An 18,715-nucleotide genomic window follows, 5' to 3' on the forward strand; every position below is an offset into this window, starting at 1 on the left:
ACCTAAAGGTAGGGTGGGGGGGTGTGGCGGTGGGGACGGGACAAATAAAGGCTTTTGATGGCAAACTATCAGCGCTACTGAGACCACCCTTAAAACAAACAATTTTCGGGTGGTGTAAATATCAAATTTGGGGTGTTATATTTTGCATAAGAGAGGGATTAAAATAGTAGGGGTGTCAATAACAATTTTTGAGGTAGAATAGTGAGGATGCACATAACAAAGAGGAGGAGTAAAAATGAAAAGGGATCACGTTCCATTGACTTTCGCAAGTTCGCAACCCACTGAGAAACAACCCCGTTTATAAATTACAATAAGACGAGGAAAGAGGGATTGTGTGAAGTCAAATTAGTGGGTGTACTAAGAAGAACATATGGGTTTTATTTTCACCTTCTTCCATTTTCACGCACGTTGTTGGGGCGGGTAAGAAACAGACGCTGAATCTACGGCTTTCACAAGTGACAAAGATGGCGTGATGGAAAATCTGACAGAGAACTTTGCTGGTAGATGCAGAGCAACACCGAAAGAAGAAGAATAGGAAGATGCAGAGACTGTGCGCATCGAAAAATCTGAGAGTTGAGACATGGTGTAGATGGATTGGGCAACAAAACTAAGAAAAGGAAAATAGAAAAAAAAAACGACAAAGCATTCTTGAGAAAGATGATTGCCGGGCGAACAGCTGCGGAATCGCCGTCCGCCGGATGACGAGCTCCCTAAGGTTGTGCTCAAAGGCAAGGTCCGATCGACCTGCTTTGATACCATGATAAAATTTGGAATTCTTGGATGCTTTCATTAATCGGTAACTTTGTGTTTAAATAAGCACTTACAGATAAACATAGAAAGAGAAGATAAACATGGAAGGACATAAACCTAATCTAAGATGTAATCCTAATCCAACTGATTTGCCTAATCTACCACAATCCAATCATATACAATCAGATCTGATATTCTCTAACAGGTAATGAAAGACACTCTAAAATTTGGCCCCAAAAAAAAACTTTGGAGTTAATTATCGTCCTTTGAAAGGATAATTTTTCAAGTAGGAAGGGACATAGGTAATTTTCAACCACATAACTACTTTAAGATTCTTAAAAGCCAACATTTCTTATTACAACCCATAAAAAAAAAAAAAACATTTCTTATTACAAACATTGCAGTATATGAATTCTGAAAAGGATTTCAGCATATAGCAACAAAGCTGAATTTACCTCAAGAAGTTAACACAGTGAATTATAGAAGAATATATATAGACACTGAATGAAAATACGGCTATTCAATAGTAGAGTTCTGGGATGGATAGCCTTGGCATGGGAATGGCAACTAGCGGTGTCTCTTTCTTTAAAACAATCGTATATTTTTCTGAAAGATTGAGCTTCTCCCCCTCCGGCACTTGCCACTCGAATGAATGCAACAGAGAAGCCAATACATATGTGAGCATCCTCTCCGCCATGGGGACCCCTACGCACATCCTCTTCCCCGACCCAAATGGAAGATAATTGAAGTTGTTACCGCTGAATTCGTATTTGTTAGTAGCATTCAAGAACCTCTCTGGCTGGAACTCTAATGGGTTTTCCCAAGCTTTGGGGTCCCTATGCAATGCCCATACATTCACCAAAACTCGGGCTCCCTTTGGAATCATGTAACCGCCTACCGCGCATGATTGGCTAGGGCTATGCGGGACCAAGAACGGGACCAACGGGTGCAAACGTAAAACTTCCTTAAAGATTGCACCCAAATAGCTCAATTTAGGCAAATGAGACTCTTCTACTACGTTATTTTTCCCAACTACTTCCTCCAATTCTTCTTGAGCTCTTCTCATAATCTCCGGATGCTTCATCATCTCAGCCATGGCCCATTCCATTGTCGTCGATGTTGTATCAGTCGCGCCTGTCAGGAGGTCCTGTCAACCAAGTTTATATAAGAAAATTGACATTGTTACTATAAAGGAATAAGAGATTTGGCCCTCCTGAGTGTTTATATAGAACACTCAGAGGGATAAACATATAAAGAGATTAGTATAATCATAGGAAGTGATAGAGATTAGCATAATCATAGGAAGTGATAGGGAAAGCAATTCTAATCTAACCTAACTACTATGTATGGTTTTAGATGCTTAATCGGATACCTTGATAATCCAACGGTCAGTTCTCACTAGATCCTATATATTTTAACAGTGCAAAAATAATGAGGCTGACGATTGCAAGCCAAGGTTTATTCCGGGACTGATGTCCCTGCAAGTACCATGTTTTGATAATAGGAAGAACTCGCCTTGTTTTATATGTTTTAATCAGTTGTGATAGGCTATTACAATTCCCAAAAAGCACTCAGCCATGGTTTTAAATTTCAGTTTCAGTATGCGTTTCGGCCCCTCGCCGGAAATTTCGGCTGAAATCCGGTAATTAATAAAAAGTCTTATTTTATTCATTCCAAAATTTCGGCCACAATTTCAGAGTAAAAAATCGTTTGAAAAAAGATGGGTTAAAAACTGAGAAAAGCCTTATCACTAATTTGAAATTAACAAGTATATGTGGTATGTATTAGCACTACTTTTATGATATATGTGAGCTTTTTGGGTGTATTTTTGGGATGTGGTAAATCCGTCCCTTTTATGTTCTTCTGCGACTTACCCCCTGGTGTGTTTGGTTCCAAAAAGCCGGGATGGTTCAGGGGTTCTGCTTGGCATTTGGGTGCCACATCAGTAAAACCCATTGTTTGGGTTCCAGTATAGGATACAGATTCCCGGAGACAGCAAGGGATGTCTCCTGGTTATTCATTGAATGAATGTCTGCTGATATGTCCCCCTTGTCTCCTCCTCATAAAATTCAAGCCAAAAACCACAAAAACTGTAGAATTTTGCGTGAATTTCTTGGGAATGATGCTCTCTCTATTTTGGTAATGACACTCCCTACCACTACTCTGCGAGGTTGACAACCAAACACTACTTACAACTATTCTAAGAGCTATGTAAGTTCCTGGTAAAACCAATGAGTGTTCCTCCTTTTTGATACTTATACCATGACTCTTAAAAGGTAAACACCCGCAACCAAACAGAGCCATATTTGGGGCAATAATTGGTTCTCCTCTCTTTTTCACTTCACATTCGTGATCATCCCAACTTCTCTATTCCCATTCTCGCAACTCTGGTTTTCCCTTTTCCAAAATCATTGATTTGTCTTTTGTTGGACCATTGGTAGGGAAGAAAAAAGAGGGGATGATTTAGAACGATGATTTTAATTAATTTACAAACTACAAGATGGGTTAAAAAATCGTTTGAAAAAAGATGGGTTAAAAAATCGTTTCAGTGTAGAGTAATTAGGGTCATCAAATCATTCGATGAATTAGAATTCTACGTTTTTCCTGTTCGTTTTAGATTGTGACGACCGTTTGTGGGCCCAAAATCGATTATTGGACTCATAATTAAATTTAATTCTGAGTCCAATAATCCGTTTGGGGCCACAATCGGTTGTCTCAATCTGAAACAAACAGTTTTGACAACTGATTGTTAGTCCAAAACTATAATTTTGAGTCCAATAATTGGTTTTGGACTCGATCACAATCGGTTGTGATAGTATAAAACGAACAGTGCCCTTGTTTAAGATTATGACAACTGATTGTAAGCGCCAAACCAATTGTTGGACTCAAATTTAAACATAATTTTGAGTCAAATAATCGATTTGGCACTTGCAATCAGTTGTCATAATCTTAAATGAACAGGGCCTTACAAGCTATTCATTTAAGATTATGCGAGCCGATTGTCATCCCAAAACCAATTATGGGACTCAAATTTATGTTTACTTTTTGAGTCCAAGAATTGGTTTTGGGCTCACAATCTATCTGCTAGCATAATCTTAAACGAAAAAGGACCTTAGTCAATTTGGACTGTGATTATTATTCCTCATTATGTTAATTTCATGTCGGTATACAAGGCTTACCACCAACAATCCCTTGAGTTTGGGCACTGTGAAGGAGGTTTTGCCATCTCCTTCCTCCGTAAGACGCAAAAGCAACTGTAGAAAATCCTCCCTCCCTTCTTTCTCCTCACCTTCTGCCAATCTATCCATCTTCAGCCGTTGATCTATGACCGAATTCAAGATCCTGTCCAACCACAACGAGAGCTTCTTCATTTGACGTACGATCCCTTGCAAATCGAACACGGATAGAATAGGAAAAAGATCCGAAACGTTGGCTGTTCCCGTCAGCTCAATGATCTCCTCCAACACTCTTCGAAACTCGGCACCCACGCTACGCCTTTCCTCCCCATCTAAGGTTCCGCCCCAGAGCATGCTCATTATCACATTGAGCACCGTTAGAAACATCATCTCCCGTAGGTTCACCGGAGTTCCGATCTTTGCATAGATGTCGCTCACCATCTGACGAACCTCCCGTCGGCGGAGAGTGTAAAAAGAATCGAGATTCCTTTTGTTCATAATCTCTCGAACACAGACCTGTTCAAAAGGTGTTAGGAAAAAAACGCATACAATCATGCTTGTTCTACTAGACTTGATGGAACTTGTTAAAACTGATTGACTCTCTCAAGATTCTAAGCTCAGCATTCCTACTAATACTATAAAAAAAAATTCAGGTGCGGCTCTGAGTTCGCAGATAAATTCTGGGTTATAAAAACAACGAATAAAAGGGGGCAAACATACCAAAAGACACATCAATTCACTCCAACAAAAATCTCCAAAATACACACCTTTCGAAGCATGGTCAAGTGTGGGCCATATGGACTCCATGCAAGGCCTTGACACCCGTAACTTATGGTTAGTGCAGCCACGGGCACATCACGGTTGGCGAAGATGGTGTCATGGTCTTTTAGGATCGCTTGGGCCATGGACGGGGAGCTTACTACCACACAGAGCTTGCTCCCGAGCCAGAGCTTGATGATTGGGCCATAGCTCTTAGCTAAGGAGGTGAAGTAGATATGGAGTTGGCTATCGAGAAAAGGGAGGTTTCCGACCAACGGCAACCCTTGTGGGCCCGGCGGCAATTTCAACTTCCCCTTGCATGATCTTTTCGCCATCCATGCGTACCCTATAATCGCGATGACTAGTGCCACACACACCATGAGTTTTGTTTCCTCTTTCTGATTGATTTCCTCCCACAACCATGAACACCCTTGAGAAACACTGGCTCTAAGCTTGGCAACAACATTGGATCCCATATCTACCTTCATGAAATGTAAAGGTTTTCTAAGTGTGATTCGTGAGATACCTGAAGCAGTGTATTTATAGCCCTCTTCACTTCAAGAAGTTTGATCATATATCCAGCTTATTACCTACGTTGATATTGGGATTTGTGTGGATGAGAAAATTACAAGATCCATCCTCCACTGTCTAGATTATTTGCTTCTAGAAAGGCGGTAAATGCTCCAATCATACACACAAGACCTTGGGTTTGGCAGTTTGGCTTGTAACATTAACACAAGAGTTAGAGAGCGAGCTGTGCAAAGGGACAAGAGCCATGGACCGACAACCGTGACAATAATGCAAACCATTTATTTGTTGGTCCCCACCCTAGGGTTTAAAATGCATAAAAAAACAACTGGTGTAAATTTGCATTGGGTAATCTTAATGTTGGGATGAAAGGAGATTTTTTTTTATTAGTGTAAACAGCGAAAATTTTATACTAAATAAAGAATTTTTTAAATAAAAATTCAAATATCAAAAAGAGTTTACTAAAAATATTTCTTACTTTACTAGCAGAAATCCTAATCTAATAATCTCATTTTGCATATTTAGAAAATCGCATCATTACCCTATCCAAGCACCTGGCAAAAATAGAACAGGCTTCAAAGATGTTTTGCCTTTTTTTTAGCAACAAATGATTCTCTTCCGCTCACATCTAGGGGTGGCAAAATTAGCCGAACTGAACCAGAACCCAGCCGAAACCGAACCAAAAATTCGGTTTCGGTTTAGTTTTTTCGGTTTGGTTAAAGCAAACCGATTCAAATTTCGGTTCGGTTCAATTTGGAGATCAAACCAAACCGAAACTGAATATTTCCAATTATTATGAGTAAAGGGTGGCAAAATTGACGGAACCGAACCGAAACCAAACATGGTAAAACCAAACTAATTCAAAATTCGGTTCGGTCCGGTTTGGGGGTCGAACCGAACCGAAACCGAACCATTGCCACCCCTAGTCACATCCCTTCTGCTTTGTTTGGTTGCTTGAACCATTGGGAAGAAAAAAGTTCTTCTTGTGCTTATTTTGGTTTAACGGATTTCGTGCGGGATTATTTTGGTTCCTGAGATCTTTTTTTTTTCAGCTTTGGGTTTCGTACGGGGTTATTTTGGTTCATGGGATACTTTTGTGCCCACTATGTCACCAGCAACCAAACGTGGGTTTCTTGCAGAAATTCCACAAAAGTCTTAAGAGCCAAAAAAAATTCCGGCATCCAAAAGGAACATATTGGGCGTATAAAGTTCCAGCGGGCGAATTATCCTACAGGGGTGCGAATTTATCATCTACAAGATCTAATTGAAGAAAAAAAAAAGAAAATCAAACGGAGGATTTGATTGGTTCTGAGTCGCAGCTCCCAAGGTGGACAGTGTGAAAGCGGCTTCTCCTACTGCTTAACGTCTTTAAGCAAACATTAATCGTAAAATGCAGCTTTATCCCACTCTACGATTGCTCTGTTTTTAGCTTTCTGCAACACGCTTCTTATCGTCCTTTTTTTTTTTTTTGGTGGGGGCTTAAAAGTTAAAAGACCTTTCGTTTTTCTAGAAACAACCAAAACTGACCTCAATATCACGTCGGTGGAGATGGTTTTGCCCATTTGGTGAAAGACCCTACTTCTCGGTGACCTACCTTCATTAAATGCTGATGGTACACAAAGAAAAAATCAAAAAGTGAAAAAGGTATAGACAAGCTTGTGGTGGAAAATTCAAATAGCACTCTCCCTGAAGACCCTATCCCAATGACAAGCATAGGAAGTGTTGGAATAATAATTCAAACAGTGACTTGTGGTTGTAGCGGCTATCCTAGTATTTTGATATTTGTATGTCGTCAGTGTTTACGATTTTACTTTAGAGCTAGGTTTCTAGAAGTATTATCACTAGTTGTTTAATAGTATACGGAGTTTGCAAATAGTTGTTTTAGAGTCAAACCCAAATAAGGAAGTTCACAGAGATTAGATCAAAGCAAACTATATATATTTGTGTCTACTGTTGACGTAAAGTGTGCCAAAAAAAAAAAAAAAAAAAAAAAAAAAAAAAAAAAACCAAAACAGCAGCAACGTAAAAAAAGAAAGACTCGTGGTTCAAATCGGGTTGGGTTTTCATTTTTTAGCGCAGGATAATAACTAATTTTAAAGATAGTAGAAAAAAAAAACAAATCTTCACACCAAAAATTTCCAAATTAGTTTCATCAAGTGTATAACCTCAAGAATGACACTATATTTTCACATAACAGACATGATCACCTCAATCAAAACAATTGTATCAATATATTGGAAAATAATTTTCTATGTTATTCAAGAGGTATTTAAGAAAGTCACAGTGCACCCATATGAGTCAGGTCGGGTTTCGGGTTTTTTTTCTTTAAACCCAGTCCTACCCAAGATTGAGTTGGGTTTTCCAGTTTAAAACCCGACCCTACCCAAGACCCATGATTTCTAAACCCGACCCATGTTATTTTCAAGTCGAACCCGACCCAAGTTACAACCCTACTTTTGACCTACTAGTCACAACAGCCAACCTTTCCAACCCATCCACTTTGGAAAAGATAAGTTCCCAACGGTCTCCTTTAATTTCCAATCTACTAGGGACTTACATAGGCATTTGAGAAACAAAAATCCAACGCCCTCACACCCTCTTGTTCTCTTCCTTCCAGCAATGGTGCTGGAAACTGCTCGCACGTACGTTGTGCCCAACAAGACGACGGACCCGCCCCCTTCGGTCCAGAACCCTTGGACAAATCTCTTCACAAACCAAGCTTCCCCTCCTATCCCCACAAAGCTTGACCTTATCTCTCCCACTGAAGAGGAAAAATGGAGGATGCTATTCTTTGAGGATGAACAAATGCTCGAATCAGAGAACAAATGGGCAAATTCCCTAATGGGATATTTTTTACGGCAAACAACCCTACTTCATCTCCTTAATTAAGAGAGACGCTCACATGCAAACGGAAGCTCACTGGATCCCTCCAAATGCACACTCTGGAGCATGGCTTTATTCTTTTTAAGTTCTCTTCCGCTGATGACGGTACACGAGTCCTAGAAGACACGGGACAAAGCTATGGAGGTAGACCCTTAATCCTACAAAGATAGGACCCTGATTCCAACCTGGAAAAGAAGATTCTCCCTGAAATCCCTGTTTGGATCAGGCTCCTTGGGCTTCACCTCAAATTCTGGACAAAACATTGTTTGAGTAGGATTGCTAGTTCAATTGGAAAGTCGCTATGTATGGATACCCATACTGCAGAATCGTCCAGACTAAATTACGCCAGAATGTGCATTCAAATAAGTGCCGAGCAATCTCTTCCGGAATCCGTCAAACTCATGACCTCTTCAAGAGAGATTATTCAACCAATAGTCTACGATTGGAAGCTAGAAGCTTGTACCACATGCAAAGACTTCAGCCATCGCACGGAGGAGTGCAACCTCCATAACATTCCCAATTTCATTTGAAAAAGGAATGGAAATCTGTCAAAAGAAGCTCCCAATCCAATGAGATCCATCCCATTGAAGCAATCCTGAACATTGGGAAGCAATCCGAAGTGCCTCGAAGCCCTTCAAAGGATATGAAAATAGTAGGAAATTCCTCAAATGGCAATCCAATAGACACTATTGTGACCCCTGCCCAGGACCAGCTCAAAGGCAATAGATTCTCGGCTTTGGAGGACTTGGATCCTGACCCAATCACCAATGACATGCAATCTCAGCTGCAGAAGTGTCAAGGGCAGAACACCATCGAGATTCAGGACCATCTTGGGCATTGTTCGAAGAGTAATTCTCACCATCAGGATAATGGTTCTTGGCAAAGGGACCAATGGCAGGAGGTAAATCTGCGAAAGAGCCAGAGAGCTAGGAAGCTGAGTCAGAGGATGATAGACGCCCATGGTTATTAAGAGTTCTCGAGACTTCGTGTCCTTAGATACTGCGTCACTTGATAGTGTCTTGTCGGTGTACTCTTGGTTCAGTTCCCCTATTCTTGTGATAGGATTAGTTTTCGTGAGCTGATTGTACCATCTTTATTATTCAAATAAACCCGTAGGGGTCCACGCCAAACCGCAGCTTACCTACCAAAAAAAAAAAACAAATGATTCTCTTGCTCTCTTCTCTTCTCTGTCTTTCTAAAACAAAGACTCCAACGTTTCATTTTCTCTCTTCTAACCTCAACAAAACCAAAAAAATACATAAGCAAACCTAACTTTCCTCTTCTAATTCTCTTCCATAGAGAAAAAGGGGTCTAAGCCCTCTTCTTTACATTTCTTTTTATTCGTTTTAATATTCTCAAATCGGGGCAGCGTCGCAGCCCACCTCATTTCTCTATTCACTCGTGATGGATCTACCATCAACGATTGGAGCAACGAATCGCATAGATTACCAAGCCCTTTGCGTTTATTATTTTTTTCATTTACATCATCTTCCTTTATGCTGCAAGTGCATTCCCGCTACAATGTTGCCGCCCGATTTTCAAGATGATTTTTGGACTATTAGGTGAAAGAATTTGAAAAATTAATAAACTAGAAAGTTGTAGCCCTTTAAAATTTGTTTCCAACGAGTATACGTAAAAATCGGACAAGTGGTTAGTGAGATGTGACTATTCTAGACTAACTAATGTGTTTGTGAGTTACTAAGTTATTTTTGAGATTGTAAGTCCCTGAACCAGTTAGTGGGCTAGGTTGAACGTTGTTTTGAGTTTGTCCACAGTATTTGTCCATCCATCTCCCCCCACCCCCCACTCTCAAATGGAAGGGTTAGGATGATCCATTGAAGCTGATTTTTTGTGGACACCCTATCTATGATAGGATCTATCAAAAGAATGCTTTCGATCCCCAGAAAAATGTGGGCACACCTTGTTTCTAAACTCGAGCGCGCGCAGGAACAATAAGCCCTTGGAAAACTGTTTCTGCGTTCGAGCGCAGATAACCTATCTGCACTCGAATGCATATAGCAGGGGTGGGCCCATATATCCCCATATAAATAGCTTTCATGATGGTTGCCTAACACAACCTCTATAGCCCACTTTGCTTCTAGAAAGGTACAATTGAACACATGAGACCTTGTCGATGTCAAGTGCCCGTATGTATTTTAGGCCTTTTCAATGATGCAAACCGTCATTTGTGGGTGACCACCCTATGGTGTAGAATGTTAAGAAAGAAAGGAAAAAATGTTAATCCAATTTCCATTTGAAATCTTTACATCGGGACTGCTAATGAAAAGAGATTTTTTTTTATCAGTTAAAAGTTAGGCCTAGAAGATTAGTTAATAGCTTGACTTGATTGAACAGATTCTTGACAGTGTGGATGGCCATCATCTCTTATATTGGCACTACCATGTTTTAATAATTGCACAAAATCAGCTTATCTTTTCTTATTTTAATAGACAAGATGACTAAGTGCAGTTATCAAAACATGACAATGCCAACATCAGTATCCTAGCTACATAAAAAAAGGGCAGTCCAGTGCACGAGGCTCCAGCCATTGTGAGGTCTAGGGAGGGCTAGATAAATGCACCGTTACCTCTGCTTTGCAGAGAGCCTGTTTCCATGACTCGAACCCGTGACCCACAGACCACCAGGTCGTAATGGAGCAACCTTACCGTTGACCCAAGGCTCACCCTCTTAGTATCCTAGCTACATTTATAGGGGCGGTTTGGATATGTGGATTCTAGAATTTGGGATTTCTTCAAAATTGTAGATGGAAGACATGAGAAGAAGCGGACCAGCCGTTGTTTTCTTATTTCTCGCCCTTCTTCCATCAGCAAGACAGCAGGCGATCATCCCATGTTTCCAGGTTTTGGAAATCTCAGGATGCGGAGAGATTTCTAAAACCTGGATTTCTTACTTAAAATCCAAGAAACGCTGTTGTGACAGCTTGCAGCAGCTTGATCATGAAGCCTCTTTTACACTGTTTTCAAACTAAAACCTGGATTCTAAAATTCGCATATCCAAACGGCCCCATAGTGTTATATAATTACCATGCATCACAGATAAGAAAGACCCTCCTACGACTAAATGGCATTTACTCGCCGATTACAGAGCAATCTCAATACATGAGGTTTTTAAAATCAAATTACATGAAATTTGCTGAAGTATCCTTAAGCTGAATTCTTCCACTCCGAGCAATATGATCATGTAAAGGAAAAAAAAATTACTCCAAGAATTCAAGTGGCACACGTTAAATAGGAAACTTTAACATGACAGCAACACGTTCAATTATCAACACAAGAAATATAAGAAAAGATGTCAGTGTGCATTGTGTGGCTAAAGCTATCAGGAAAAGCTAAGTAAGGGCGTTGTGGTGGGGGCCTAACTTGGTTTGGTCACCTACTCAGCCATTTGTCAAAACCAGGCTATTCTGAAAGTCGGTGCTTACCACTTAAGTTTGATTTTCCATCGTAAATCTTGTCCAAATCAGCCAACTATGGAAGCCCCTTCATCACCTACATAAATACAATTATAAAATTACAAAGGATTCCTAAGTAGGAAAGAGAATAAAAATATACTATTGATACAATTAAAATCCCAAGATTATGGGTAGGGGTGTCAATGGATCCAGACAGTCCGATGGACCGTCCGAATCCGAATGTTAATGAACGGGATCTAAACATATGAATAGGATCCATGGGCATATTTTGGATCATCAAATCTGGGATCCGAAAAATTTTGGATTGTGTATGGGCACGCCACAGATGCCCATTGGATAGACACGATCCGAAATGGTTTACAAAAATACCCTTCAAATTTTTTTAATGCTAACCGTTCTATGAAGGGTATTTTGGTCAAAACCTCTCTATTACTTAATGAATCAGATGGGAATGCGATTTCACTCATTTCAGTTGTTTCATTTCATACTTTCACGAAGGAAAAGAGGGAGGGGTTTTGTTCTTTATGCATCATATTCTTTCATTATAGTTATACATTATATTTGTGTATGTAATTTTGATTAGTTTTATTGTTTACAAGTATTATTATCCACATAGATTAAACATAGATAAATTTGTAATTTAGTTGAAGAAAATGCATAGAGACACACTAATAGTGGACTGCCATTCTATCTCTTTTTTTTAAAAATTAATTGTTTACCTAGCTTAGTGGGACATAATAGGACACTCTGATGGCCGGTCCGAATCAAAATGGATCGTGATCATGACGTGCAAAGTAGGATCCGAAGAACAATCCGACTCCAACCCAACCGATAAGGAATTTGAATGGATCATGATTGTGACATAGGTGGATCCTACCCAAAGTGGATCCATTGACACCCCTAATTATGGGTTGTATATGGTAGGGTTTGATAATCTGAACTGAGGCATATTAGCTGAGCTGGGGTATATTAGGTTCGAGCATCGTTCACAAGGCAAGGTGACATGATTTTATTGGGTCACGTAGATCGAGGGGCTGAACGAACTTCCTTCAACCTGAGTTGGAGCGAAGTTTTATTCATTGGTGTTTACCAATATTGCCAAATAATATCATTTTACCAGCCGAGTAAATGCGAATTTATCTCTGTTTCCATTGGGAAATGTTTTTTATTGTGTCCACTCATTAAGATGTCTAATAAGGTTCCTTAAAAGGACGATATTGGATACGGAAATGTAACATATACTAGTTTTATTCCAATGTTTCGGGTTCTTCTTGAGATTTCAAGGTTTTCTGTTCGATGAAGACTACATAGGTCGTGCCAGATAGGCATCCAGGTATCATGAGTGCACACCCCCTAAGAGCGAAGTCTCCGTTTCCTAGTGACATGCTCTAGAGTTCTCATTTTGCACCTCGATTCGTCGTAAGGAGGGGCAATACTTGTCTTAAGGACAACCAATTTAAATTCTTGCCATGACTCAACCGATAAGTGATTATTCTTATCATTTGGTTACCGTTTTTATTTTCTACATGTTTATTATTGCAACTACGTCAGATTCATTGCTATAATCTGAAATCACACAATTTCCTACAAGTTCTACTTTAGGGAGTGGATGATTAAGGGGCTCATAGGTGAGAGGAGGGGTGGATGACTATCGATGGGATTAAGGCAATTACTTTTTAGAATTTTCTAAGGTAATATTTGGATTGCAAGAAAAACATTCTAACGGAATTTTTTTTCTTAGCCAAAACTTTCTTTGCATGATTTAAAGGGACATGAATAGTTATGGTTAAATAAAGGGATATCATCGTGTGGACCCCGATCCGAGAGGGGCGAGGGGACGTGCCCCCACGCGAGTCTCGGGATCATCCACGTGAAGGAGAGCTCCGCCCAGGAACTCTCGAAAGAGTGCCCCTCACAGCATGAGCAGCGATGTCAAGTGAGATACCTCTAGATTCGGGGACTAGCCCGGATTCGAGACGCACCTTAAACAAAGAAAGAGTCGCCATCCAAGGAAGTGGGCCCTGGATCCCATGCTGTGCTCTGTCGCAACGGATAACCAGAGATATATAAAAGGTCCGTGCCTGATGACGAATGGGGAAGGGGTTAGGCGCCCCCAATTCGCCCAAGTGCGAGCACCTGGTCTCTTATGCCATTTATTATTAATTTTGAAGAATTTTGGGCGAAAATCACGCGAAATGGGAACGAAGATCTCCGAGATAACGTCTATCTAATCATGCATGTCTCGAAGATGAATAAGAAGCACAAAAAGGAAATGAAAGATGTCACCTAAGAATAGCTAGATTATGAGTGCCATGCCTAATTGGTGTCTAAGTTCTGGTGGGCACACACATGCATGCTACATCTAAAGGTATAGGATCTGTACATGAAAGTAAGAAAACACAGCAAAACATACAGCACAACCAATGACTCGACACGACACACCCTAAACTCTAAGGTGATAATTGACTCGGACCAAGATGGCCATCCATCTTAGCTGCACTACGTATCCCGGCCTCGGGAAGAATCAGAGCCAACGTAGTTCGGCGACCTATGCTAAACTACAATGCCTAACCCTCTAGAACCGCTATCCTAGACTCGATTAACTAGACCCGACTAGTTTTTAAAGCTTCTTGCGACATTACTTAAGTTCAAGTGAATGGTGATTTTTAGTACTCCCTGTATGCCCTAACTAATGCCAGTGAACCCTACACCCTAGGTGTGACTAGGCTGTGTGTCCTAAGGAAAACTGTGGGCTATCTAAGCGCGTTCTAGTCTAGCCATCGGCTCGACTAAGTGTCTAACCGACCACGACCTGAGGCCTCCTAACTCTAGGGACACTCACACGACCGGACATGACAAAGCAACACAATCAGGACAGACTCCCCACTCTACGACACCCCCAAACGCCTAGGACCGACTCCTAACTCTATGGGAGGATCTTTTGAAAATTGTTGGTAAAGTTATTTTGAAGAATTTTTGTAGTTTTGGAAGGTTTTGAAGTTGTGAAAATCATGAAGTTGTGGGAAATATTTGCAAAATGGTGTGTGAAAATAGTGTAAAAAGAAAGGGCGACTGGACTCAGGATGCCAGCAGCACGCCTGAGCTGCCTACGTACCCCTCAGTTAGGGATCAAGCCATCCGTAGTTCGGAACAGATTTTCCTAACTACACTCTAATGACTCGAGATTTTTGAGATTTTTGATTTTTCAGATGTTTTTGATTTTTTCGACACAAGAGGACAGAATCCTATCATCACAAGGGGAGGACAGACTCCTGACATCCCGCAAAGGTTGGACAGCATCCTATGCTTTGCGGGGGGGATGAACAGAATCACGACTCTGCAATGGTTGGACAGCATCCTATACCTTGCGGGAGTGGATAGAAAAAAACGCACGTCTTGATGAGAGGGTGGACAGAATCCTAACCTCTATGATGATAGGACAGACTCCTAAAAGACTGAAGGACTGACTCCCATGCTAATGACTCTGAGAAGGGCTCTAATGAGACATGACATGTCTCCTAAAACAAAAGGATAAGCAAGGCCGACGAGACAAAGCCTGTCTCCAAAAACGGGTAAGACTTTTCCACAATGAGACATGACATGTCTCCTAAAACAAAAGGATAAGCAAGGCCGACGAGACAAAGCCTGTCTCCAAAAACGGGTAAGACTTTTCCACGAGACATAACTTGTCTCTTAAGAGGGTATGTGAGGGGGTGCAAATATCAAGGTGAAGAAATGCCAAAATCAAGGAGACAATGATGTTAATAACAAAGACCAAACATTTCGACACCTTTTTCCAGTTCTGCAAAGATTATTCAAGTTTCATATTTCGCACTCAAAGCTATGATCAAAATCAATATCAATAGTGTTATGACCAAAATGTAGAGTGGTGCGAACATAAATTCTTCATACCTAAAAAAAATGATACTACCATAACCTTGTTTTAACACCCATGGCTGATCCAAGGAAATGAGATTAACACTTCAATATTTTAACATTTAATGAGTTAGTAAGAGCCTTTTGGAAACAATAATAACCTGTTGACAGCCTTTTAAATACTAAGAGCAAGTTCATAAAGCTTGAAATTAAATCCTTGGAGTGTTAATATCATTTCCCTTCTCTTCATCATGTTTTTGACAATTGCAGCAAGAGGAAGAGATCGGAAATTCTAAACTAGCGGTGCGAATCAATTCCCTTTGCATCACTACACTATCTTATGAAATAGCTGAACCCACCCTTTTTTTTTTTTATCACTGCACTACCCCCTTTTAATCATATCAGAGCATTTCCAGCCAATCCTTGTATGAGAGGGCAGCCACATAGATCATTTCTCTGGTTGATTCTTTTTATTTAATTCGCATCAGATGGCCACCCTCATACATGAAAACCAGCTGAGAAACGATTTCCCGAACAATTGGCGAGCAGATTTTCGGCACAGGCAGACATCTTTTTCTCGAAATTAAAATCACAAACATGGGAACATATGCATTTGTAGGCAAAGAAGCGCACAAACCAAATTCAAAGATGAGTTTTTACCTTGGCTGAATTGAAGCTCCAAATCGGATGCGACCCTCCTTATGAAAGCAGGTGAATGTCAAGCACAGACAACCAAAGACAATGTAGAGGATCCTAAGAGAAGAAATAACTTGCTGGAAGAGAAAAGGGAAATGGACTCCACACAGATTTTAAAAAAAAAAATTCTTTCCTTTCTCCCTTGCAGATTTTCTCTTTAAGAAGGGGATGACCCCTCTTCTTCCCTTCTCTTTTTTTTTTTTTTTTTTTTTGATTGAAACGAAAAGGGGTTTTTTTTTTTGGGGAAATTGAGGGTATGAAAGGAGGAAGAAGATGGGTTTTTGGGGCTACCGTGGTAAAAGGAGAGGAAAATGGGGGGAGGGGGTTTCGGCCGGAATCCGGCAAGGTTGCCGGAGAAGGAGGCCGGAGCTCGGGAGTCGCAGAAGATGGGTTTAAGGGGAGATGAAGGTGGGTTTTGTGAAGATGAGGGAGATGAAAACGAAAGGGGTTTGGGCTGGTTGGGCTTTAATGGGGGTTTGGGTTGGGTTCAAGGTGGGAATGGAGGTGGCGCTAATGGTGGAGTCGGTCGGAGCTGGTTCGGATTTCGGTGGGCCGCCGGCCGGAGAAGGAGAGGTGGAGCTTCTCCTTCTTCTTCTTCCTCTTTTTTCTTTTCCTCTCCTCTGTTTTCTCGATCTTTTTCTCTTTTTTTTTGGGTTTTGGGTAAAAGAGGGGGTGGCGGTTTAATGGAGGTTGGGGAGAGGGTTTAATGGAGGGTGGAAATGGTTTGGATGATTTTCGAGATGATGATGGGTGGTTTTAATGGAGGTGGGTTTTGAAGAAGGATTGCAGAGGTGGTGGTGGGTTTTTCGAAAATGGTTTTTTGGGTTTGGGGGGTGCGGTTGGTGGTGGTGGAATGGTGAAGGTGGAAGATGGTGGTTGCTGTTGGGGTGGAGATGGAGAAATGGGTTTCGGTTTTTGTGCTACGGTGGCTGTGGAGGGGGAGGTGGAGGTTGCGGCTGTGGTTTGGGTGGAGATGAGTTCGGCTTTGCCGGATTTCGGCTGGCAGTGGTGGTGAAGAGGAGGGTGAAGAAGAGGCAGGTGGGGGCCGATGGTAGGCTTGCCGGATTCCGGCGAGCTTGCCGGATTCCGGCGAGCTCGCCGGAGAAGAAGGTACTCGTTTTTTTTTTTCTTTTTTTGAAATGGGTTTTGCTGATGGAGGCTAGGTGGTTGTAGAGGTTTGGGGAGGAAGGTGGAAGATGGCCGGAGTTGGGAGAGGTGGTGGTGGAGGTTGTGGCAGCAGCTCCTCCCCTCCTCTTTTTTTTTTTTTTTGTTTTTCCTTTCAAAATGGATGAGTTCTCTCCCCTCTCATGCAAGAACTCCCCTTTGTTTTATATTTAGGGTTAAAACCCTAAGTCTAATCCTAGCCATCTATGTGGTATCTTCCTTTCCTTGGGTGATCTCCACCCTTGATCTACTCCCTCCACAAACACTCCATTTTAGAAACCCTAAAACCCTAAAGTGTTCTAACTAATCTAGACCCTACACCTCATCTCCTTGATCCAATGGCTATGCTTGTGGCTTGTAAAGGAAGCAACACTCATTTTATTAAAATACCCCTAGGACAAGGTGATTTTACCCTATTGCCATTATGCCCTACTTGCTTTTATTTCCATCAATGAGCACCCTCACTTGGTTGTTTTCAACCCCCTCTTTCGTAATAAAGAGAGATAGCACCAATACTACCCTGCTTCGATAGCCGCGCTAACCTGTTCCAAATTTTTATACCGATTGACCAATGGGCCGACATGGGCGCACCCTCATTTTGCATCGAACGAGGGGAATGACATGAGCACAGCCAGTTTTGATGATGGCACACACTCGCCCGTCTTGTTCTCAACTTTTCGCCCGATTGCCCTGAAATTTTGCAGGGGGATTCTCGAGAATACTAACAACCTCTTTGGGGCCACCCCTCAGGAATTTCGAGATTAATTTCGGGGCATCTGGGGACTCGAAACTCAGGAATTCTATTGGATATTCAATTTTGGGGACTTTAGGGCCTTGTCAAAATGGGGTGTCTACAGATGCCCCTCTTTGGCAGAGTGCGCTTGTCGCACGAAAGCCAAAGCCGAGCAGACAGCACATTTTGACTGGCCTAAGATTTCAAACGGAAGGGATGCAAGGGGATCGACGAGACAGATTCTCATCGAGAGGGAATGATAAGATGAATTGACGAGACAGATTCTCGACAAGACTACTGAGATGGACTCTCAAGGGGGAGTTAGACAGACTCTCACAAATTGCAGAACGGAATGATTAGACAGCCTCTAATTAAGCCACTCAGGGATTTGGAGATTATAAAGCGGAATGATTAGACAGCATCATGATCAAACCTGAATTTGGATCTGAGAAGACAGCATCTTGACAGATCAACGAAGCGGGATGATTAGACAGCATCATGATCAAACCTGAATTTGGATCTGAGAAGACAGCATCTTGACAGATGAACACAGCGGAATGATTAGACAGCATCATGATCAAACCTGAATTTGGATCTGAGAAGACAGCATCTTGACAGATGAACACAGCGCAATGATTAGACAGCATCATGATCAAACCTGAATTTGGATCTGAGAAGACAGCATCTTGACAGATCAACGAAGCGGGATGATTAGAC

The 18,715-nt window shown here is 41.3% G+C and overlaps 1 protein-coding gene across 1 annotated transcript; it reads right to left on the bottom strand.

Annotated features, from left to right (window-relative positions):
• Nucleotides 1–1,120: 1,120 nt before the first annotated feature.
• On the bottom strand, nt 1,121–5,216 carry LOC143877510 (flavonoid 3'-monooxygenase CYP75B137-like). The gene is made up of 3 exons (XM_077379596.1): nt 4,694–5,216; nt 3,930–4,442; nt 1,121–1,897 (listed from the first exon to the last, which is right to left on the bottom strand). Exons 1-3 carry the CDS (start codon nt 5,171–5,173, stop codon nt 1,271–1,273), a joined length of 1,620 nt encoding a protein of 539 aa, XP_077235711.1. The 5' UTR covers nt 5,174–5,216; the 3' UTR covers nt 1,121–1,270.
• Between the last annotated feature and the right edge of the window lie 13,499 nt (nt 5,217–18,715).

Source organism: Tasmannia lanceolata, unplaced genomic scaffold, assembly GCF_043159265.1.
Source record: "Tasmannia lanceolata isolate RefF3 unplaced genomic scaffold, GAP_Taslan_0.1 ptg000002l, whole genome shotgun sequence".
Lineage (NCBI taxonomy): Eukaryota > Viridiplantae > Streptophyta > Magnoliopsida > Canellales > Winteraceae > Tasmannia > Tasmannia lanceolata.

Excerpts from the sequence above, each read along its gene's own strand:
- LOC143877510 (XM_077379596.1), bottom strand. The coding sequence starts at position 5,173 with ATGAAGGTAGATATGGGATCCAATGTTGTTGCCAAGCTTAGAGCCAGT. Across the intron at positions 4,443-4,693 it reads ACTTGACCATGCTTCGAAAG|GTCTGTGTTCGAGAGATTAT; the intron begins GTGTGTATTTTG and ends CCTTTTGAACAG. Across the intron at positions 1,898-3,929 it reads AACTCAAGGGATTGTTGGTG|GACCTCCTGACAGGCGCGAC; the intron begins GTAAGCCTTGTA and ends CTTGGTTGACAG.